This window comes from Acipenser ruthenus, chromosome 3 (genome assembly GCF_902713425.1).
Source record: "Acipenser ruthenus chromosome 3, fAciRut3.2 maternal haplotype, whole genome shotgun sequence".
Classification (NCBI taxonomy): domain Eukaryota; kingdom Metazoa; phylum Chordata; class Actinopteri; order Acipenseriformes; family Acipenseridae; genus Acipenser; species Acipenser ruthenus.
This window is the reverse complement of record NC_081191.1, coordinates 54972498-54998001: the sequence shown is the minus strand read 5'-3', so window position 1 is coordinate 54998001 and position 25504 is coordinate 54972498. Positions and strand designations below refer to the sequence as shown.

The following is a 25504-nucleotide window of genomic DNA, read 5'->3' as shown; positions in this document are numbered from 1 at the left end:
AAAGTGGCTCTCAAAAGTATTCACCCCCCTTGGACTTTTCCACATTTTATTGTGTTACAACATGGAATCAAAATGGATTTAATTAGGAGTTTTTGCCACTGATCAACACAAAAAAAAGTCCATAATGTCATAGTGAAAAATAAAATCTACAAATTGTTCTAAATGAATTACAAATACAAAACAAAAAATAATTGATTGCATAAGTATTCACCCCCTTTGCTATGACACACCTAAATAAGCTCTGGTGCAACCAATTGTCTTTAGAAGTCACATAATTAGTTGAATGGAGTCCACCTGTGTGCAATTAAGGTGTTTCACATGATTTCAGGTTAAATACACCTGTCTCTGGGAGGTCCCACTGTTGGTTGGTACATTTCCTAACAAAAACTACATCATGAAGACGAAGGAACATTCAAAGCAAATCCGGAATAAGGTTCTTCAAAAGCACCAATCAGGGGTAGGATATAAGAACATTTCCAAGGCATTGAATATCCCCCGGAGCACAGTAAAGTCCATTATTAAGAAATGGAGAGAATATGGCACAACTGTGAATCTGTCTAGAACAGGCCGTCCTCAAAAACTGAGTATCCGGGCGAGAAGGGCACTAGTCAGGGAGGCCACCAAGAGGCCTATGGCAACTCTAAAGGAGTTACAGTCTTCCACGACTGAGCTGGGAGACACTGTGCATACGGCAACAATAGCCCGGGTGCTTCACAAAACTGGCCTTTATGGGAGAGTGGCAAAAAGAAAGCCATTGTTAAAAAAAAACTCACATCAGATCTCGACTAGAGTTTGCCAGAAGGCATGCGGGAGACTCTGAGACCAAGTGGAAGAAGATTCTATAGTCTGATGAGGCCAAAATAGAGCTTTTTGGCCTCAACGCTAAGCGCTATGTTTGGCACAAGCCTAACACCGCACATCATCCTGAGAACACCATCCCTACCGTGAAGCATGGTGGTGGCAGCATTATGCTATGGGGATGCTTCTCTGCATCAGGGCCTGGAAAGCTCGTGAAGATGGAGGGCAAAATGGATGCAGCAAAGTACAGAGAGATCCTGGAGGAAAACCTGCTGAAGTCTGCAAGAGACCTGGGACTTGGGAGAAGATTCATCTTCCAGCAGGACAATGACCCCAAACATACAGCCAAAGTCACACTGGAGTGGCTTAAAAACAAAAAGGTCAATGTCCTGGAGTGGCCCAGTCAAAGCCCGGACCTCAATCCAATTCAGAATATGTGGAAAGAGCTAAAAATTGCTGTTCACCAAAGGTCCCCATCCAATTTGACGGAGCTTGAGCAATTTTGCAAAGAAGAATGGGCAAGAATTGCAGTTTCCAGATGTGCAAAGCTGGTAGAGACTTATCCAAATAGACTGATGGCTGTAATTGCTGCCAAAGGTGCCTCTACCAAATATTGACTCAAGGGGGTGAATACTTATGCAATCAATTATTTTCTGTTTTGTATTTGTAATTAATTTAGAACAATTAATAGATTTTATTTTTCACTTTGACATGGACTTTTTTGTGTTGATCAGTGGCAAAAACTCCTAATTAAATCCATTTTGATTCCATGTTGTAACACAATAAAATGTGGAAAAGTCCAAGGGAGGTGGGTGAATACTTTTGAGAGCCATTGTATGACAGAGAGTTTAGACTTTTTTTTAATTAGAGATATTCTCCATGTGTGCATTGTAGCTGAGATTTGAAGGTCTTATTTTGGGTTTGCAATGGGATGTATACTATGCTGCTGCATCCTTTTCGTAATTACGTAACCTTTCCACGGACCACTTGAAAGGAGCAGGTGGACCACAGATTCCACTGAGAACCACTGGCCTAGACAATTAACACACAATAGATCATGGTCCTATACAGATGCTCAGAATGAGCTGGAGGGGTTAGTGGCACATGTGTAAGTACACCCTGACTAATGAAAATTAGGTACTTGGGTGTTCGTCTCAAAAATACATTGAAGCACAACTGGCAACACACGAGAAAAACTGGACGAGGAAATGCCAGCAATAATTGCGACTGTTAAAACATGCTTTCAAAAGTTCTTAACAAATTGATGCAATTGTGTCGCAATTACCCGCAGCTTTAGTACATCTCATTACAATATTTTTTATCCCTCATTTGCTCTCCGCCCTGTTTTTGCAAATTTTCTGCAGAAAAACCCAGAATTACATATTCATAAAAGGCTAAAGCGCAAATAAGAACTGCGGCTACAAAGCATTTGTTAAAATGATGCCAACGGTGTTGCGTTTGTTTAGTACATTTCACGCTACACTTCCGACTGGTTTGCATGTGGTTTGCAAGGATTGCAACAGACACAACACTTTAGTACATCTACCCCATAGTGTTTACAATAGGATGTATGTGTATTAACAGTTTGTAGCTGTGAGATTTTCCAAATATTTAATTTATTAACATTCAAGTACAGTGTTTATCTGCCAAGCCATCTGTTTTAGGATTCCATTGATAAAGTCCTAGAAGGTAAGGTGACAGACCTCAGTCACTTCCCACCTCAAACACTGCTGAGACAAGAGAGCTGCGGTGTATGGAAGGAAGATGCCAGTATGTTGAGGAAACCCTTAACAGTCATTTCTCTCCCCTATCGAAGAGGAAACCCTTAACAGTCATTTCTCTCCCCTATCGAAATGGGCAGGTGTTCCACCCAAGGCTCACTGAGCACACAGGACTGGCAGGCTTCTTGTATCTGAAGGCAAGACAAGCTGGAATGCCAGACTCTCTCCCACCCTGAGTTAGATGCACATGGTGAACCAATGGGCTGCTTCATGACCAAAATTCTCTTGGGTCAATGCAAACTCCATCTGTCCAGCCTGGTAACAAGCGAACATTACCCCAGCTGAACAAAATATATATATAATTCTCCAGTCTCTCACCAGAAAACAGAACAGTTGCAAGCATTTTACACCTAGATTTTGAATTTCCCTGCACATGGAAATTTGAGCTAATGGTGGTCCTTAGCAAGTTCCATTACAATTTGGATAGCTTGAAATATGTTTTAAAAAGTGTCAAATATGACATACAGACAGACAGGCTATCTATACTATGAGATTAAGATGCACATGATGATTTGTAGTAAAGAAAAAAGGCTTACAAGGTTTTTGTATCACAATTGGACAAACAGTTTTCTTGACATTGTATATGCAATACAAAACAATGGTGATGACAGAAAGACAGTCGGGTGGACATACAAACTGCTTCCAAATACTGCACTTCACAATCATAATATGCATCACTTTAAAATGCTCAATCAGAATTCTAAGGTAAATGTAAAAAAAAAAAAAAGTCAAGCAAACATTTCAAAAAGCAACATTTTGAATAGTGCTTTCAAACAAGGCAGACAGCTGCTTAGTCAAGATGCCCCTGTATAGTCAGATGTATTATCTAAATAAATAAAATTATACCTTAAACTAAGGATATCAGCCTAAATATAAATTATTGTTACAATTACAGTTGCCTCTGGCTAAGAGAACACCCTTCGGGAAGCAAGTGAAGTGTTCTCTTAGCCGAAGTGTTCTTTAAGACGGAGTTGACCACGAGACACAATATGAATCAACAAATAAATAAATATGTATTACTTGTCATGACACGTGGATCAACGTATGAAATTAATAGAATAAGAGAAAAACAATAGGCAAGTCTATGTTAATAAGCTATAACAATAAAGTAACAGACAAACTGACATTAATAAACTAACTGTCAAACTAAATCAACACAGCACCCCTACACATGTTACAAAATGCAGCAGCAGCTCTAGATTAATTATGAATACCTGTACAGGAGCAATATTCAAGACAAAATTATTTAACAGAATGGTGAAACAACTGACCAGAACGCAAAACACTAACTGATCGGAGACTTGTGTCTGATTCAGGTTTTTTTCAGGAGCTCGAACAATTTCCAACTTTTTGCAACAAAAGAGAAACAGGTACATTTCGCTGCTTGTTTGTTTACATGCCATTTTGTAGGGCTGAGGTGCACTCATGGATATCAGAAAACAAAACGAGGCAATGATATGACAGTGATTCTGGAAAGATGTAATAAACCAATCAGTGTGCCTCAAGACACTCTTCCCACTTAGGGAAATACTTAAATATTGAATTAGTCAACAGCCACCCTGGTGTATTAGATTTACAGTTATCAAACGCTTTTACTATGATTGTGAAAGGTGTTTTTGAACAGAATGTAGCATCTGATCTTTAAATTGTTTGACATGTGCCCTAACAGTTTAACCCAAATACTTTACACATTTTACATCAGGTTTTCCAATATCTGCTATTCAGCTTTTACAGCCTACACATCAGACCCATTGTAACAGTGTACCTGTATAAATAAATACATCCCTATCAGTTGAGATAATTAAACAAATAAAAAATGTTGTACCTTTGGACGTGTGTGAAATGGCAATTTTTATTTGCAATTAAAAACACGATAAATACAGTGGTAAAGCATATCAAATATATTGAGCATTACAATGTAATTCAATATTATCCACGTGTCAAAAACTACTGCTGTTCCACAACTTGACACATTTTGGTTTGTTTTTATTTGCTGGGTGACAGCATGGTACCGACACTGCAACCTACCTACTTTTACTCATAATAATGTCCACTTTTGCAATTGTCGCATTCTTTCACAAAGATGTAAACAATTTGGATAAAGTGAAACTCCTAAAGTTAACGATTAAACTTACAGATAAAAAACAAACACTAAAAATCAGTTACCCGTACAATGTACTGCTGCGTCAAACACTTTTAAACAGCTTTAAATACCCAACCAGGAAGAAAAAATCCTCAGATGTACTTTTTCCATGCCGTTCTTGGACACAGTGCTGTACAGTACATTTTGCTGCCGCTTGAGCGAAATGTTACCTACGCTGTGAAGTTTGCTCTTTAAGGTTTAAAACTTACAGCCGCACCGGAGCTAAAAACGATTCTTAAGAAAATATTTTTTTTGTTTGTTTTTTTGGTTTTTTTACAACAACAACAACAACTTCTATCTTGTTTTAAGCTCCTACCTTTCTTGTCTTGGCCACTGCAGCCGAGTGCGAGCAGCAAAGCCAGGAGGATCCCAGTTTTAAATTGCATTGCTGCGCTGTTTCTTGGGTTCTTCATTCTCAATTCTGCAGAAGCGCAGTTTTAGTCCATATTTGGGCTTGCAGTGGTAAAGAAGACTTCTTTCTCTCGCTGACAAGCGACTACAAAATTATTTTTGGGATAACTCGGGTTATTTTTTCCCCTATGAGTGGAACTTTGACAGTTCCACCCTCTCCAAGTCATTTGCTGTAAGTAACTCGTTCTGAATGTTGAGGACTCGAGTATGCCCCCTGTGTGACGTCACAACAGGGAGGAAGGATTACAGTGCTGTGTTGGTAATGTACAAGCAGGTAGATTAATGTCAGAATATTTGACTTTGGTCCCGACAACAAACATGCCCCACATTCGTTATTCCAATTCTAAGTAGCACTATTCTAAATAATCTATACAATACCATGAACCTTATTTAATTTACTTAATTTTGTTTTTTAAAAAAGTATTTGTTAAAAGTACACCGTAGAATTACTGCAGTTTCTGGGTTGCACGTCCTTTTTTATGCAGACCTACTTATCCTACATAGATTTAGTGGAGTAACTGATGTTACTGCTTTCGAAACACTATCGTATTAGTACTGCATTTTATTTAGTAAAGACTGAAGTCAAGAATGGCTTACGTTCCTATTGTCAAAACAAACGCACGTAAGTGAAAGAGTTGTTTTAAAATGGTGAAAAGGTTGCCCACTAATCTAAGCAGAATTGTACTGACATAAAACATTGAAACTGAAATGTGAAGAGACCGCTAAATGGTGCTAAACTAAAGCTGCCATTATTTTTTTTTTTTTTTTAAAAGAGAGAGAGAGAGAAACGCCTCTCAGTTGTTTCAGGAGGGCAAATGTAGCAATGAGTTCAACGTTTTAGGGAGATAGTAACAACAACTATTCACAGAATGTAAGAAGTAGGCATCTGGAATTCCAGGATGGAGTTTTCAGTATGTATCAGACACGTAGTGTATGTCTGATTTTCACGTATTCGTTTGGTAATTGCAGTAATGACATGTACTCATTTTCTTGGTACAGTAATAGCTGTTCGTCAGCTGGTTTTCAACTTGTAGAAAAATAAAAATCTAAATCTATTTAATGTAAAATTCTAGCTTCAGTCCATTGCTGTATCCTAAATCAATGTACTTGATGTAAACCTGATTTATATACCAGCTGGCCCCAAGTATTATCCAGAAGACATTAGTAGTAAACTCACAGTTTAAATGGATAAGTCAATTATGAGCAAATACTAACGTTGTATTAGGCCAATAACAGAAACAATATTTTACTTTTGTGTTTTTTTTTTTTTTTTTTTTTTTGTATTTAGTATTATTATTAGTAGTATTATTGCTTAATAAATGAGATTTTTGGGCTGGTCCATTGTGACCAAATTAATTGCACAAGGCAGAAGAAGCTGTGAATGTACTCCAACGAGCAATAAATATTTTTTGGAGTAAGTACATTAGTCAGTAGCCCTACATTACATAAAAGTGTGTGATATTTTGTTACATTTTGTAAAATAAGGATGCACCTTTTGGGGAGAACTGGCAGAAGGCACAGGGGTCGTTGTCCATCAAATCAACAGTACGAAGGTCACTCTTGAAATCAGGACTTAAAGGATGTGTTGCAGTAAGAATACCTCTGTTAAGAAAGGGGAACAAGACTAAAAGGCTAAAATATGCACAAGAACACTATGGAACAATGGTCAACAGTGCTTTGGACTGTCCCTTATGGAACAAACATATATTTTTAATATATGGTAGAAAAGTATGATCCTTATACTTTTCATATATAAAAATTGGCCCATAAATATATGGGATATATTTAAAATACATTTTAGTCTGTAATCCATATATTTATTTTATATGGATTACAGACTAATGAAAATATATGGTACCCCATATATTTTCAACATATAAAATAAATATATGGATTACAGACTAAAATATATCCCATACATTTTAAATATATATAAAAGGGGCAAATTTCTATATATGAAAAATATAAGGATCATACTTTTCTACCATATATTAAAAATATATGTTTTTTCCATAAGGGGTTGATGGATGGACAACGTCACCTGTGCCTTCTGCCAGTTCTGTTGTCAATTCAACGCTTGTCTTCTTTCTATTCCTTAAGGATATTATCTTCAAGTATTGCTCATCCTTGTTAGACAGCTTTTGGGGTCTTCCAGTCCTGGGTTTGTCAATTACAGATGCTGTTTCTCTGTACTTGTTGATTATGCTTCAGATACCACACCTCGGAAATCAAGTGATGCGATCTGTTTCACTCAGTGTTTTCCCTTCTTTATGCAAGTCAAGGTTGTTATAATAGTAGAAAACACTAGTGGAGGCTTTGAGTAAAGTGCTGATGCTCATAATGCATCAGAGTAGAAAAATACAACATGTCTAAGACTTTTGCACAGTAGTGTATATATATACTGTATATTATTATTATTATTATTATTATTATTATTATTATTATTATTATTATTTATTTTCCCCAACTTGGAATGTCCAGTTATGTTTTTTCTCCTCACTGCAGCATGTCCCCACACAGCACGTACGTTCTGAGGGCGTGTGAGCGTCCTCTGATCTCACAAGCCTAAAGCCAGAATCGCTTTTACGCTGAGCAATCCAGAGCAGAATTGGACAGGCTACCGATCCCGGAGAATGGAGATCAGCCGTCCACGCTGCATGTCTCATCCTGCGCTCCCCGCGGCAGCGCGTTAACTGGATGAGCCACTCGGGGACCCCCTGGTATATATTTTTTGACTAATACAATTAATTAATAAATAAATGTAGCCAGTAATCAAACAGTTTTAACTACTACTGCATGCCTACTTGTAAGTTACATAGGGTATTCGTGTTTATTATTTGGGACTGTAACCCTGTTATTTACTCTGTGCACTATGCATTGATGTGTATTGCCTGGGATTATTATTTGGTCACCAGACCTGGATACAATTAAAAACTGTTCCAAACTGGATTATAACTATCTGTGTTTCATTACTGCACTGCATCACCCTTGTACCTGTGCGTACCATTTACCACTTTGCCACACGTGGTTTTAGAAGTGGGATTATGGATCACGCATCACTCACAGCACTGCTGGAAACACTGGACAGCAGACGGGAGGCTACGGAAAGACAGAGAGAGGAGCAGTACATGGTGTTGGTGGAGAAAATCGGTCTGGCGATCCAGACCACAGTACCAACGGCACCCGTAATGATGGCCCCGAAGGCGAGGGCACTGAAAATGACGTTGAAGGATGACACCGAGGCTTACCTGGTTGCTTTCGAGTAGCTGGCTACCACCGCGTCATGGCCCAGGATGTACTGGGTGAGCCAGCTGGGATCCTGCCTGATCGGGGAGGCTCAGGCAGCGTATCAGGCCATGATGGACACTGAAGCCACCGACTACGACCTGGTAAAGCGAGCCATCCTACGCCGGCTCAACAATACAGGGGAAACGCACAGGGTATGAATCCGGGAGTACCAAAGATCCCCAGATACACGCCCCAGGGTGGTTGCGCAGCAGTTGTGTGACCACATGGTTCACTGGCTAAGCCCTGCCCAGAAAACGGGTCTGCAGATGGGCGAAGCTATAGCAGTGGAGCAATTCTGCCATGTGGTCGGCGCCGAAACCCAGGTATGGATACGGCGCCACAACCCCGCCACTCTGGAGGCAGCAATAAAGCTGGCGGAGGATTTTGAGGACTCCCTGGTCTCAGCCCACACCAACCTGTCCACAGCTCCCGTCCACCGGAGCAGCTGCACACCACTTCCTCTCCCTGCTCCACCTACAGCACCGGGACCGAGACCTCCTAGATCTACGGCCCCTATGGGCAACCTTGCCTCCTCTTCATGGAGAACAAGGTGGGGCCCCAGCTGGGGTAGAAATGTTGCCCCTGCCCTGTTACCATAGCAGCAACGGGACAAATATTTAACCATTGTTCCCTCTTTCCCCCCAACTTGTTTTAGGTGCAACCAACAGGGACATCTGGCCAGGTCATGCCCCGCTGCCATGGAGTGTGACGTGGTCACGTGTAATTGGGCACCTGAGATAGGTAAGCGTGGGGAAAATGGTCGGGAGGGGCCTTGTATGATTGATGTGGTTTTAGGCAATGTGAAAACCCACGCATTAGTGGACACAGGATGTGAGCAAACCTTAATTAGAACAGCCATCTTGGGCGGTGTGTCGTGGAGGCCACGAGGTCAGATGGCCATCTCCTGTATCCATGGAGACACGGCGGCATACCCTACCATAAAAGTATACTTATCGGTAGGACCGATAAAACCTGGTAGTAGGGGTCACCTGGTAGTAGGGGTGGCAGAAAGGTTGCCACATCCAGTTATTATGGGCCGAGTCTGGCCAGAATTTAAAGAATTAATGCAAATAATGGCAGTCTCAGCCGCACACGTAAACATGGCAGAAAAAAGAAAAAGGAACGAATTCGTGATGTGTTTCCTTTTCAAGCCAAAATGTTTTCTCCTATTTTCCGTCCTACAAAAACAAATAAAGAGAGAAGGACCGCAAAATGTGAGGGAGCATCACTGAGACAAGGCTGGGGTCTGGTGGGAGAGTGCTTGAATGGTAACAAACGCCAGTCAAAAGGAGTCGGAACGCAGTGTGACCGAGAGGACGAGGTTACTGGGTCATCTAGGGCAGATGCTACTCCGGCCCCTCTCAATATACCGGACATGTGGTACTCAAGCGCGGACTTAGTGTGGCGCCAACATAAGGAGGCTGTGTGGTCCAGTGGTTAAAGAAAAGGGCTTGTAACTAGGAGGTCCCCGGTTCAAATTCCACCTCAGCCACTGACTCATTGTGTGACCTTGAGCAAGTCAATTAACCTCTTGTGCTCCGTCTTTCAGGTGAGACGTAGTTGTAAGTGACTGTGCAGCTGATGTCTCTGTAAGTCGCCTTGGATAAAGGCGTCTTCTAAATAAACAAATAATAATAATAATAATAATAATAATAATAATAATAATAATAATAATAATAATAATAACAATAATAACAATAATATTAATGACCCGTTACTAGTGCACGCTTCGGGGCAGGTCCCGTCTATTGAAGGTAAGGATATTGATGGCGCTGGGGCGCTAGTATATCCACAATTCAGTATCAAGGGGCAATTACTGTATAAGGTCAATCTAGCCGTGGGCACAGGACAGCCTGTAACACAATTATTGGTTCCCCCATCTTGTCCGACCGAGGTCATAAGGCTGGCGCATGATATCCCTTTTGCGGGGCACCTCGGAGCTGACAAGACAAGGGAGCGGATATTGGCTCGATTCTATTGGGTAGGTCTTCATACTGATGTGTCGAGATATGTAGCCACATGCCTAGACTGCCAGTAAGTAGCGCCGGGTCGAGTGCGCCCTGCCCCTTTGGTTCCACTGCTGATTATTTCCACTCCTTTTGAACGCATTTCAGTGGACATAGTGGGCCCTTTGCTACCTTCTGACTCTGGGTATACGCATATATTAGTAGTGGTAGATTATGCAACGCGATCCCCAGAGGCAGTTCCATTGAGGTCCACTAGTGCTGCTGCAATAGTCACTGAGTTAGTGCAGATTACGGCTAGAGTAGGGTCCCCAAGGAGATCTTGACTGATCATGGAACCAACTTTCTGTCTAACACGTTACAGCAGATATATAAAATATTAAAAATACGTCCCATCAGGACGTCTGTTTATCATCCACAGACGGATGGTTTGGTGGAACGTTTTAATCAGACCGTGAAGTCGATGCTGAGATGGTTTGTAACACAAGAGCAAAAACATTGGGCATCGCTTCTTCCCTACCTCCTTTTTGCAGTGAGGTGCCGCAGAGTTCGACAGGGTTCTCCCCCTTCGAGCTCTTGTACGGCCGTCAGCCTTGCGGCATCCTCGATCTGTTGAGAGAGGGGTGGGAGGAGCACAAAGGCTCATCCAAAAATGTAGTGAAGCATGTGCTCCTACTAAGACATCTCCTAGATTTGGTTGGTCGTTTGGCCCAGGACAACCTCAGATCAGCTCAGCACCGACAGCAGCAGCATTACAACAAAAATGCACTAATTCGAACCTTTCGACCAGGAGACAAAGTAATGCTGCTACTTCTCTCATCAGAATCGAAATTATGTGCTAAATGGCAAGGGCCATATGAAGTGATTCGGGCTATAGGGAAGGTGAATTATGAAATTAGACAGCACGATCACCGTAATGAACGTGGAATTTATCATGCAAATTCATTAAAACCCTGGCAGGCAAGGGAGGTCTTGTAACAGGGTCATGCTCGTGGGTGCGTGCATTGCTGCTGAGTGACAGGCAGGAGATCAAGACAGAGGTTGAAGTTGACACGCCCCGCGGGTGTGCAGGATTTATTTACACACACACACAGTGAGAACAGCTCACGTGACACTACCAACCATGGTAGCTCACTAAGTACATATGGCCAGCGTACGAAAAAACTAAATAAAACACAATACAAAAAACTTTAAAATAAAAGTTGCCGTAAAAACGGTGTGCGCTACTCCCTAATGCATGAGGTCCCGCTTGCTCACCTCGCTATACTTTATGGGGATCTACCATCCCCAAACTAATCTTTATGTATCAACACAAACCCCGACTCCGGCTGTCGGCGGTTTTGGCAGCTTCTTTTGTCTCAGATCCCGGTTCACCATCACGACGATCGGAGGATTTCAGCAACATATTTCGGTCTCTACGCTCGGGTAGCGTGGACGATATTCAGCCCTTTGTCCTTGGCTTTGCAGCAGCCCTGAGGTGAACAAACAGGACCTCTTTATACCTGACGCCGTGCTGGAACACACCTACCTGCTGATTATCCACAGCTGGCAATCACACACAGCAGGCAGGATATCCCAGGAGCGCAAGGTACTTCATTAATTAATTACAACAATTACACAATACTATTTACAATGTATTCACAAAACCCCCCTCTTCATGTGCAGGGCTCCTGCCCTGCTACATAGCCCCCAGCAATATAGAGGATGATTTAGGCCCCGAGACTCTTAGCACAAAAATCATTTCGATGGGGGAACATTTGGTTCCAGGTCAGCAACTGGAGCTGCGTAAGCTTATTGAGGAGTTCAGTGATGTTTTTTCTGACTTGCCTGGCAGAACTAACTTGGTTGAATATGACATTATCTCTCCACCAGGTATCACCGTGCGAGAGAGACCTTAACCCTTTGCGGTCCGACATTGCAATTATTCCTATCAGGTCCAAAGTCGGACCCTGTCCGACATCATCAAAAAGACGCAAAAAAAATGGTTTTTAGTCGAAAAAGCAGAGAAAACCATTCAATGGCCGAGTGGGAGCGACAGGAGACGAGACAAGAAAAAAAGGGCGTATCTCATGATTAGTCATACTTGCCCCTGGCATCAGATAGGGGCGGTCATAAGGAAACAAGCTGGATGGTACTGCATGAGCGCTCAGAATATCACGGACATTTGCAGAGCTTTTTTGAGATGTTATAGTAATAAAATAATGACTTGGATCGCATTATTGAGGAGTTTGGTGATAAAACGAGTGATCAGGAGATGATTGATCGGTATGTACGACTATTATTATTATTATTATTTATTTCTTAGCATATGTGAAAGCTATAGTGAACGAAAGGGTGGGGCGGGGCTGGAGATGCCTAGTGAGTGCTTTGTTGATATGCAGGGCCTTTTAAACCCGTTTGACTGTGGAAAAAAATACTTTTAAACAGCGCGTCTAAAATTAACTGCACGTGTGAAAATAAATTGGACCCGACGCGCCTGACGCGCACTTAATAAATTGACTGCAAAGGGTTAAAGGATCCCAGAAAGTCGACGAAGTGGCGTTCGCAAAGAGGTATGGGACATGCTCGAGCTTTGAACCTTCCAGGAGCTAGTGGTGTAGTCCTGTTGTCATAGTGGCCAAGAAAGATGGCACCAACCGCTTCTGTGTAGATTTCTGGAAGATAAACGCTATTGCCAAGTTCGATGCGTACCCTATGTCTCGGGTCGACGAACTTCTAGATAGACTGGGAAAGGCGAGGTTTATCTCCACTCTGGACCTGACAAAGGGATACTGGAAGATCCCCTTAACCCGCAGTTCTAGAGAGAAAACCGCATTTTCAACACCAGAAGGGCTGTTTCACTTTAAAACCATGCCGTTTGGGCTACATGGTGCACACGCTGCCTTTCAGAGACTGATGGACTAGGTTTTACGCCCACATCATGAATATGCAGCAGCGTATATTGATGATGTGGTTATTTACAGCTCCACCTGGCAAGAGCATTTGGCTAGGATTGCAGCTGTCCTTCAGACTCTAAGGGAAGCCCGGCTGACAGCTAACTTGAGAAAATGTGCGTTTGCCAAGACAGAGACTCAATATTTGGGATTTTTAATGGGGAATGGAAGGGTGAGACCCGTAGTCACCAAAATCCAGGCTTTGGTTTGACGTGGCGATCCCCAAAACCAAGATTCAGGTGAGGTCACTACTGGGATTAGTCAGTTATTACCGCCACTTTATACCCGAGTAGTATGCCACAGTGGTTAACCTTTTAGCTGACCTCACCAAGAAGAGTGGTCCAAATTTAATTAAATGGTCAGCTGAGTGTCAGGGGGCGTTTGATACTATTAAGCATAACCTTTGCCAGGCCCCACTCTTATCACACCGGATTTCACCAAGAGATTCATCCTCCACACCGATGCGTCGGATGTGGGTTTGGGTGCTGTCTTGTCTCAAAAGGTAGATGGAGTAGAACACCCAATACTGTATCTCAGTAAAAAGATGCTACCTCGGGAGCGTAACTACTCCGTTGTCAAAATGGAGTGTTTGGCCATTAAATAGGCTACTCACTCTTCACAATACTACCTGCTGGGACACTCAAGTGGTTAAGCACAATGAAGGACAGCAATGCCTAATTCAGTGGTATCTGGCGTTGCAACCCTTCATGTACCACATGGTACACCATGCTGGGAAAGACCATCAAAATGCAGATTATTTTTCCCGGGAGGGGGGAGTTATGGGAAAGATAGATTCAGCCGTTCCTTCGGCTCCACTCTGAACGGTGGGATATGTGACAGAAATACAATGAGTTTTGGTTGTAAATCTCCCTCCCGACCTGTGAGGATGCTAAGCAGCGAAAGGAGAAGTCTTTGGACAGGCTGACCTGACAGTTCTTTCCCCGGGCCGGGAAGTCGTCAGTCTGGAAGAAGGCGAGACTCAGTTGCAGGAACGCATTGACCCGGAAGGTAAACGACGTAGCAGCTGCAGACAGTAGAGACAGATGCACTCGTTTACCATTGGGTCATGCGTGATAGCATAAATGGGATGGAGAATCACAAATCTTTTCCTTCGCTTGGTTCAGGAAACAAGGAACTGGAAGGACCGGGAGAAACCCCTTTAAAAACTGAAAAGAGTTTGTGAGTGTTTTGTTTGTTTTGTCATTGTTAATAATTGTCTTTTGTTTTTGTGAATTCACTAGACAGCTAACACGTCTCTGGAGCTGTCGCCTTGGACCAGCACTACCCAGAGCAACACTACACCACAGTCACTGTTTAATTGTTATCACCCACCACGAGCACTACTGCACGCACCCAGGACTGGTGACCGTGTTAGTATGTTGTGGGACGGATATTCGTGTTTATTATTTGGGACTGTAACCCTGTTGTTATTCACTCCATGCACTACACATTGCTGTGTATTGCCAGGGATTATTATTTGGTCACCAGACCTGGATACAATTAAAAACTGTTCCAAACTGGATTATAACTCTCTGTGTTTCATTACTGCACTGCATCACCCCTGCACCTGCACATACCACTTACCACTTTGCCACAGTCATACATCTGAATACTCCCATTCCCCCTATCCATGTTACTATGAATGCTAATGGCAGCCTATCACCCCTTTCTCCCTTGTAAAAGACTGTATTATGCCATTGAAGATCTGCAATTCCATACAACAGAAAGTTATGCTAGGACATAGATTCATATTACAGAAGTATTGGTAGTCCTTCTGTCATGCACCTGTGTCCCAGTTCCCCAACCCCAACCCAACAAACTGACACACATCAAACATGTGGATGCCACACTAGACATTCATCATGGCAGTGGAATTCATAGAGGTACAGTGTGATGTTGGTGCCACTATTATGCCTGTTTCCTACTAGACCTGCATAAGAGGTGCCCAGATATACACCGCCACCCTGCCAACACACTGGCATAGCAGCAGACCTCATACACCTAGCGGACCATGATGATGGATGTCTTGTGCTATCTGCAGAGTTGTATGTTGTTTGTCTTAACTGATGATCGCTGTCTGTGGTTGCTTGTGTTGCCTTGCCTCTTCCACTGTTTGTAAGGGTGTGGGAGGCAATGCAGAGTTAGGGTTAAAAACCCTAACATCACATTTCCCTACTTCTGTCGTTTTAATAGCAACCGTAACTTTTCTGTGCAAAGAATTTCCTATCTTTTTGAGAATATATTTATAGCTAGAATGCCTGTATATTCTATTATAGAGCATGTGGCAGGGCGAGGAGCCCTGCATGTGAAAAGGGGGCAGGGCAAAGCCCTGCCATAAATGTATTATTTATTTTTAGAACGGGGTACCCCTCCGCCCCTGTGCAATTTATTATTTTGTATTTGTTTTGTTGTATTATTATTATTATTATTATTATTATTATTATTATTATTATTATTATTATTATTGTTGTTGTTATGATTTATTTATTTATAAATATGACGTGTTTTGTTACTGTTTTATAAATGTGACGGCAAAGCTGTGTATTTTGTATTGTCTTATAGCGTGGATGGGAAGCCCCATCCACATTTAAAAAAAAAAAACCTTGTGCAGAAGGTGACCATCTCCCGAGTTAATTAATTGTTGCTAATCGGGAGATGGTCACCTGCATATAAGCCTGCAGTTCTCCCTGCTCTGGGTGGGTGTTCAGAAGAGGAAAGAACGAGAGAGAGCAAGGAGGAAAAGGAAAAGAAAAAAAAAAGATCAACATAGGGTCAGTAAAAGCAATCTGCCCAGCCTGACCTCTGTGTTTGGTGTTTTGTTTTGTGTTTGTGATTTGTTTTTGTTTGAATATTTATTTAGCTCTGTAAGCAATGTTTTTGTTTAAATATTTTATTTATTTTTGTTATTTCAAAATAAACAGCGCACGCTGTGTCTTTTGCCCTGCAGTACCTGCCTTTGTTTTCTTCCTGCATCTGACCTGATGTCACCACGTCAGCCATCCTGTCACAGAGCACAAAAAGTAAAACTGACTATATTTGTAAACTTGATTAAACATGTCACATGTGTATATATGTTAAACACTGATACAGGTTTATATATAATACCTATTTACACAAAGTGTTTAGCGATCTTAGCTCCACCCCCCACCCTGTGCCAGCGCTACGATTTACTGGGCCCTGGTGCAAGACTGTGACAAAAAGTTCCAAGCAGTAATTACACTGTTAACATTTTGTACAAAGTATAATTAATATAAAAAAAAACAGTTTTTGATGCACTGATCTTTGGCATGCTTGGTAAACGTGCTAACCTCTACACTACTGACTGCAGCTTCATGCCTGCCCCTTATTATTAGCCAAGGTCCCGGCCGCGGTTAATGGTTGTTATTTCGGTTTTCACTGGAAAAACCAAACAAACCAGTTCCATATTTCAGTAGAAGGAGAGCAGAGAAACAAAATGAGGGGTCTCTTGTCTTTCTAACTTGAGGCTGAGATATCAGCAACTATAATGTAAGGGAGGTACCAGGGGCATAGCTAGGAATGGAAATTTGGGTGGGCCCCAACTTCTGGTGGACGGGCAAGTACCATAAGTCTGACGTCACAGGAAATAGTTTACATTACAAACATAATTTAAATCAATTAAAACTCTGAATACATCAAATATCTCCCCGGGGTTTGAGCAGCGCAAAGTAGCCAAGACTGAAAACGTATGGTGGCGAGTGAAGCAAGACGAACATTTTTTGCAGTTTATAACAGTAGTTGCACATATGCATACAACATACAGAAACAAACACACTATGCACAATAATTGAAAAAAATATTTCATTTGATAAAAAAAGTGCAAACAAACTAAAAAAATCCCCAAACAAAAAAGCTGTATTGCTTTTTTTTCTTAGCTGTATTGTAATCTCTTAGCTATAACTTGTTACCTCTGTAAGTCACCCTCCATAAGGGCGTCTGTCAAGCAAAAATAAAAAATCATGCTAAGCTCATGCTGCCTTCAAACCAAAACTAAAACCTTAGCTGTGCTCGTTTCCAGCTAAATATGTCTGCTTTAGTTTTCACTGCATTTTCTCATATACACCTAAACAAAGATATGCGTTGGCTACAAAAAACATAACAAGCAGACAAAAATAGATTTTTTTAAAACAACCTTGAAATTCAGCAACATTTTCAAGTTTTGTAAACGTTTTAAAATTATGTTGACACGCTAATGAAAAGGATATTTTGCTGCCTTTAAAATAAATCTTATACACGGGAGAAAAGTTAACGGCAAACCTTAAAGACAAAACCCAATTTTTTGTATTTCTTTACATTTCTAATACTAAGAAATAATTTGTTTTAAAACCACAGATACCTTCAAATTATTAATAAATTGTAACATCATACATGTCACTGACTCGCTAGGTCATTGTAGTATGACTCGAACACCAATCATGAAGTCGGTATTTGTTTGACCGCGTTGCCATAGTAACCAAATGCACAGCGCTGATAAAAGTATGAATTGACAGTGTGAAATACTGTAAGGAAAATAAAATGCTTATTTTTTCACGGTAAATTGCAAGAAGCTGAAAGCAACTTTTATTTTTTGCTTACGAAATCAGCTGTCGATTTGCCAATGCCTGCCATTGCTACAGAACACATTCCTAACACACACTCATTTTTCAGTTCCCAAAATATTTTTAAGACGGAAAACTCCCAACCACTCCCATGTAAACCATTTAAAATGTTTGAAGTAGACACAAAATAAATGTACGTGCATATATTAGCAGTGAATGCACTTTAAAAAGTCTAACAGGCAGCGTCACCAAACCAGCGAGAACACAGTATTACATTTTAAGCAATTATTAAATACAATCAAAGTCAGTCAATTAGTTACCATTGCCTAGTTAGTATCCTCTCATCTCCGCTCCATACACAGGATAAAACCTCGGGGCTTACAGTTATATAGTCTGACACTCCAGAAAATCGCACATATCTCTTCAAACGACAGCAATTTTAAGCATTCGGCCAGCTGTCTTAATCCTGTTCACTTGAGCCTTTCTACTAAACTAAAGTGTGTGCATATTTGTTTTGCCATGTTGACCGCCTCACAACTACTAACTTACTTTAAAATGCACGTTAAAATTAAACGTCTGGGCCTTTTCAACAGATTTTCAATAGATCTGTGCCAACTGCCTTGCAAGCTGTCAATCAAACATGGCTTGCATATGATTCGTTGTGTGAGAGGAAGATCCCACCCAAATATTGCATCACAATGATTACTTTGCTTTGATTGGCTAAAGCCTGCGGCATTTAAATAAAATGGCCTATTTGGCTTAAACTTAAACACCCGCCTTCGAGACCCAAAATTTACATTTTAAAAAAAAAAAATTTATTCACATAGCATTCACATAGGCGCAGATTTGGGTGGGAATGTGTGCAAACTGGGTGGGCTACGCCACTGGGAGGTACCTCACACTGCTGCCCCGGGAAGTGTTGTCTGTCTTGGGCAAACCTCTCCCGAGGACTCTGCGGTGGCTGTCAACATTCTTTTTTTTGTTATCTTTTTCACAAGAATGAAAGAAGCTCATGAAAGAAAATCCCCCTCATGACAAAAGCCATTCTAAAATGACATTCTAAATTCATTTTGTGCCAGAGTACTTCTATTGTCACCAGAACAGCTGCTTTGTCGTTAGAAGAATTCCATTTTCATGAGACGTGTAACGAAAAAAGATTTTAAAAGATAAAATAAATACATTTCCTACTCACAAAACAAAACTCAAATACAATGTTACAGTCAATCTTACAGAGTCCAAATTAAATACAGACATGTTATGGTTTACTAAAGATACATGATTTTCTGGCAGTTTCAGAGTTTTTTTTAAACTGAAAAAAAAATGTCTGCCTGTGGCAGAGTGGTGAATGGATACAGGTGAGTGCAGTGCAGGTACGAATCACACAGACAATTACTAAGGTGCAAGGGTGTTTATTGATAAATGACAATGTCCAGAGTCTTAAATGCAAATACCTTTAAATAATAATGTTGGAAGTGATTACAGCGGCGTGTATCACTTCGGTTTTTGTAAACTCCCACGGGTTTGACCTGCAACCAAAAAGTCCAGTTTTATCACCCACACAAAACACAAAGACACAGACACAGTTCATACGGTGTGTGATTTAAGTGCTTGTGGTGAAAAGACGTACGTTGTGAAACAGGGAAGTGCTGGTGTCCGGATTTGTTGCTGGCCTGCGGCTGCAGCTCCAGCTCTGGATAGTGTTAGTAGTCTTAAAACGATACAAACAGAACAATGTTACAAGACAGACGGTTCTCACAGATTGCAGGGTTTCCTTTTGGTTCTTTCTAACCATTCTCAAAGGAACAGATCACGTACGCTACCCACCTATTTAAATCCTCACTCATGACCCCTAAGTTAACGAGCGCATCCGCTCCTCCAATCCTCGGATGTCACGCCATTTACCGTCGGGGTCATTGAGTTTGGATACCGTAGCTCCGTCCCTCTCCTAAATGACTGACTTCCACCTACCCTACGTAATAAATTGTCGTGCCATTTAATTAAGGGTACTCTGTTCCTCTTACACCGTGCCCTCACAGGTCGAGAGGGAGATTTAACACCAAGAATCATTTGATCTCTGTCACACCGCCTCATGAATGAAGTTTTTTTTTTGACGAAATAGGATTAGACCCTTACTAAAAAAGGATATTTTGTAGTGAGGCCAATTCCTTTTTCGAGATCAACATCTAACTGCAAGAGCTGTACTGAGCATGCTCAGAACCAAAATTTCAAATCCCTATAACTCAGGAACAGATTCATATTTTTTCACCAAACCAGTCCACTTGTACAATAAAATTGTCAAACAAAAGTTCACAGATTTATTTTTATTTTTTTCACAATCTGGATCTCAGAAGGAAATGGCCCACGTCAAGAGATCTAACCAAAGGGACCACACATCCAAATTTTCATGCAAATCCATTGAACGGGGTCAAAGTTAGTAACACTAGAACCGCCACGGTAGTCATTTTGATGGTTTTCACTTTTAAAATTTAAATTACTCTGCGTGTGTTAAAGATCCGCGGTTGTCTGTTGTTGACTTTTACTAAATATATGTATTAAATAACCTGACGGCGTTTGAAAGTCAGAATTGCAAAAATAAAAAAGTTATGAGCACTTCTACCTAGAACCGCCAAAAGTAGCCATTTTGACGGCTTGTTACAATACATGCTTTTATTGTTAATATAACCTACAATACACTATTTTATATGTATACAAGCCAGTTTGTTATCTGTACCTCCGCTAAGCTTACAGCAGTATGTATTTTAATATAATATTGCTCTTGACGTCTAGATATGTGTTATCCAAATCTCTTTTGTAATCCTATCAATCCCTTGGAGAACTGCCATCTGGCTGTCTACGTGAGCATATATAGTCTGCTGCTATAATATTACTATTACAAGAATTTTTCGAGAAATCTTGAGATTTTTGCGTTTTGATTTGAGAGCAACTACAGATATATTTGCCTTGGCATCAGAAATTTGGAACGACTTCATTGAAAACAGCATTGCCTGTTTCAAGCTAAACATAAAACATTACATGGACAAGCAGCTGTTTCCAACAAAAGCACTGTGTCACTGGACACAATACATGTCAAACAAACCTGTCAAATTTGGGATCAAGTTTTGGCTGGCAGCGGACCCTACCCCTGCATGTGCAAAGATGAAACTCGCCCAGCTAGTCAGAGACTGGGTGACAATAAGATACTTAGGCTGATGTAACCGTGCTTAGGAAAAGGGATGAATGTTACCAATGAAATTGTTTTTCACTGTAATTAGCAAAACAGTTGAAGAAAAAAAAACAGCCTGGTTGGAATAGTAAACAAAACGAGTTTCCACCATCTGCACAAAACTTAGTACTTAGTGAAAGCAAATCACCGGTGTCCAGTTGCTGTATTTTACAATGTACTGGACATGGCAGCCATCAATTCCTTTGTTTTGTACAATGAATGCACCGGGGAAAATATCAGTAGGAGAGATCTCTTATGATGCTAGCCACAGAGCTTTGGCAGAAACATTTCGATCAGAAAATTTCGTATGTACATATAGCAGTTTACATCTGTTTACACACACTTCTTTTGAAATGTTTATTTTATTATAGTTTTTCATTTTTTTACATCATGCATTATATGCGCTAATTTAAAAAGTAAAGCCTTTTATGTTTATTTTTTCATTTAAATATGATGTTTCTGCTATGCAAATGTTAGATATGATGTTCATAAATAAAACTTTTATCTGATAGTTTATGTTTCATTTTCATATCGAAGCTGTTTAAAATGTACCCGTCAAAATGACTACTGCTGGTAGTCCTAGGTAGTAGCATAAACCTGGCGGGTCTAGTGTTAAAGTACAGAAATCGGGGTTTAACATTAAACTGCCACTACCGCGCCACTATAATATATATATATATATATATATATATATATATATATATATATATATATATATATATATATATATATATATACAGTGCCTATAAAAAGTCTACACCACCTTTCAAAATGTTCACCTTTTGTTGCCTTATAGCCTGGAATTAAAATGCATTAAAAAAAAAAAAAATTTTCATTTATCTGCACATCCTACCCCATAACTTCCAAGTGAAAAAAATATTCTAGAAATTTGCAGAAAATTAATTAAAAATAAAAACTGAAATAGCTTGGTTGGATAAGTGTCCACCCCCCTTGTAATAGCAATCCTAAATTAGCTCAGGTGTAACCAATCGCCTTCAAAATCACACACCAAGTGGCCTCCACCTGTGTTAAATTGTAGTGATTCACATGATTTCAGGATAAATTCAGCAGTTCCTGTAGGTTCCCTCTGCTGTGTAGTGCATTTCAAAGCAAAGACTCAACCATGAGCACCAAGGAGCTTTCAAAAGAACTCCGGGATAAAGTTGTTGAAAGGCACAGATCAGGGGATGGGCATAAAAAAATATCAAAGGCCTTGAATTTCTCTTGGAGCACGGTCAAGACGATTATTGAGAAGTGGAAAGTGTATGGCACCACCAAGACCCTGCCTAGTCCCTCCAAACTGGATGACCGAGCAAGAAGGAGACTGACCATAGAGGCTTCCAAGAGGCCAAAGGCAAATTTGCAAGAGCTACAGGCTTTTATGGCCAAGACTGGTCAAAGTGTGCATGTGACAACAATATCCCAAGCACTCCACAAATCTGGCCTGAATGGTAGGGTGGCAAGAAGGAAACCATTACTCAAGAAAGCCCACCTTGAATCCTGTTTGAAGTATGCAAAAAAAACACTCAGGAGATTCTGTAGCCATGTGGCAAAAAGTTTTGTGGAACTTTTTGGCCTAAATGCAAAGCGTTATGTTTGGTGCAAACCCAACACAGCGCATCACCCAAAGAACACCATCCCTACTGTGAAGCATGGTGATGGCAGCATCATGTTATGGGGATATTTCTCATCGGCAGGGACTGGGGCACTTGTCAGGATAGAAGGAAAAATGAATGGAGCAAAGTACAGCGAAGTCCTTGAGGAAAACCTGCTGCCCTCTGCAAGAAAGCTGAAACTAGGACGGAAGTTCACCTTTCAGCATGACAACGACCCAAAGCACACAGCCAAAATTAAGACTTGCATTATTTGTCTTTATTACTCTGTTACAAGTGAGTCTGAATACTAAGTTTCATTCATTGTGTTAAGTTTGAAAAATAGTTGGACTGACGGACACAAATAAAAGCTGTAAACCGGATTCATTCTCCTGCGTCTTTTTGAGAATTTGTACTGTATAATAATTTTTAGCACAAAACAGACCCCGAAACCACTCAGGGATGCTACATATATATTTGACTCCCCCCCCCCCCCAACATAAGGCGGCCAAATAAATGAAGTTTAACACAGCACTAGCTTGTACTTTAAAACATGTTATGCCTATTTAAGCAACTTAGAAAAACAGTCAGGATAACAAGTTGCACTGTTTTTTTTATAACCTTTAAATCCGTTCACCTGCAGTCCTACAGTACCTACACCAATTTCAAACACCATTTCCATCACTCCACACCAATTTAAATCAATTATTAATACTGTTTATTAAGCTTCTAAACACACACTTACTGTCTTATAATCAAGGGGCATTCAACATATTTCATAAGGTATATTTGCAAAAAAAATAACTGCACTCTTACCGTAAACTTTTGACTATCTATATGGGGCTCAGATCGGCATATGAGAGGAAGAAACTGCGGTTTGCTCAACTAGCTGCTGAAGCGGAACAGCGAGGATGGAGAGTCCGGGTTTACCCAGTGGAGGTGGGTTGTCGAGGATTTGTGGCACACTCTACAACCCGGTTTCTCAGAGATGTCGGGTTCAGTGGCCAAGAGTTGCGTCGCACAGTGAAGAACTTATTTGAAGCAGCAGAAAGGAGCAGCAACTGGCTGTGGTTGAGATGGAAACATTCTGGCTGGGGATCTCAAGCACAATAGAAAAAAGCAATGCTGATGTAGAGGTAAGTAAGCTGGGCTGAGTTGAGTGGGGGACGGAGGGGGTGATGCTGGGACGCCAGAATCACTGTCAAGCCCTCTTGAGGTGTTGTGAGCTAGTCGACGAAACATTGAGGATGGAAGGTGACCAATTGAAGACCCCAGAGATGTACCCTACTTAGCTCAATCCAGACGAATGTCATGCAGACGCGCTGGGGAGACCACACTGTGGATCCCCGGAGCCAGCATCGCAGCCGTTGTGTGTGCTGATGCACTGGGGAGACAAAATAAGCTGATCCCTAGAGCCAGCACTATACTTCAGCCATCAACACCTGGCAGAAGGATATCTACATCATCAGATGTCTTAGTTGGTGCTTATCTTGGTGAGAGCCGAGTTCAAATCAGCATGAAGTTTTAACATCTACTCTCATGTAATGGAAATCGTGACACACATATGAAATTAACTGAATAATTAAGAGAAATGCACTAGGCAAGTGTGTGTTAATAAACTATAATAATAACGTAGCAGACAAACTAATGTTAATAAACTAACTGTCAAAATAACTTAACACAGTACCCCTACACATGTTAAAAAATGCAGCAGCAGCTCTAGATTAATTATGAATACATGTACATGTCGCTATCGGTTCTTTTAATCAAAGTTTATTTTCCTTTAGCCGGAGCATTTACAATGGTGAAAAAATCAGTTTCACCACAAGGGTGTTCTTTTTGACGAAGTGTTCTCTAAGGAGGTGTTCCTTATACACGGAGACTACTGTATCAGCTGGCTGAAATATTGCTGGGTGAATTGTGGGTAGTCTCAGCTAGCAGGCGGATGTAATGCATGTTGGTCAGGCGGTATGCTAATTTATGCAGATGAAAGTACTGAAAGCATCATAGGAACACCAAACCCACAGGAATTTTGGGGTCATAGGGGGGAACTCTAGGGTTGGGGGGCGATTAGCACATGTGGGTGTCATCACTAGGAGGGGCTGGATTTGGTTTTGCATTTGTTATGATTTGTAATTTGGCACCGTTTTGTCTTGGGATGGCTTGTGTTGGTTGGGGTTGAGTGTTTTTTGTTGTGTTTTGAGTTTCATGAGTGTGGCTTATTTGAGCAGCACCTCAGGTAATGCCTGGTTTCTGTGCATTATTCCTATTACATGCAACAATATGTTCATGTAATAAACTAAATAATCACAGATTCAACAAAATAAATGTGATTAAATAAAACATTAGTGTCAGCAGTGGGATCCTTCATGCCACCATGACAAGCTTAAGGAAGATAGCTGCAGCATGGAGCTTTGCTGAGACACAGAAGAAGACACTGCTAATAGCAGCCCTCCAGAGGATGCAAAGAAGGATTGGTGGGGGGCCGATCAGTTGAGGAAGACGGCAGGAAGAGATGGAAGAAGGCAGCAGTGGGATCTATTTGTGCCAAAACTATTCATCAATTAATTCGTCAATTTGTGCAGAAATTCATAAACGAATTTGGTAATTCATCAATTAATTCATCAATTTGTCCATCAATTCATAAATTAATTGGTCAATTTATCCATCAATTAATAAATTAATTTGGCAATTCATCCATACAAAAGGCTTGATGGGCTTCTGGGTGAATCGATTGCTCCACGATTGACCTATGAATTAATGAATTGAAAGGTGAATTGCCAAATGTCAGTCTCGCACTTTGCTAAAAAGGTGG

General features: G+C 40.9%; 1 protein-coding gene across 2 annotated transcripts in view; it reads right to left on the bottom strand.

The window, feature by feature from the left end:
- LOC117394771 (epidermal growth factor receptor-like) overlaps positions 1-5332 on the bottom strand; it is a 172394-nt gene extending 167062 nt beyond the window's left edge. For both annotated transcript variants that reach the window (XR_009319823.1, XM_059013929.1), the window contains exon 1: positions 5039-5332. Coding sequence is in view for 1 of the 2 variants with exons in the window: in XM_059013929.1 (XP_058869912.1) it covers positions 5039-5135 (97 nt within the window). In the remaining variant the exon portion in view is untranslated. The remainder of the gene's footprint in view (positions 1-5038) is intronic.
- Positions 5333-25504: the final 20172 nt, after the last annotated feature.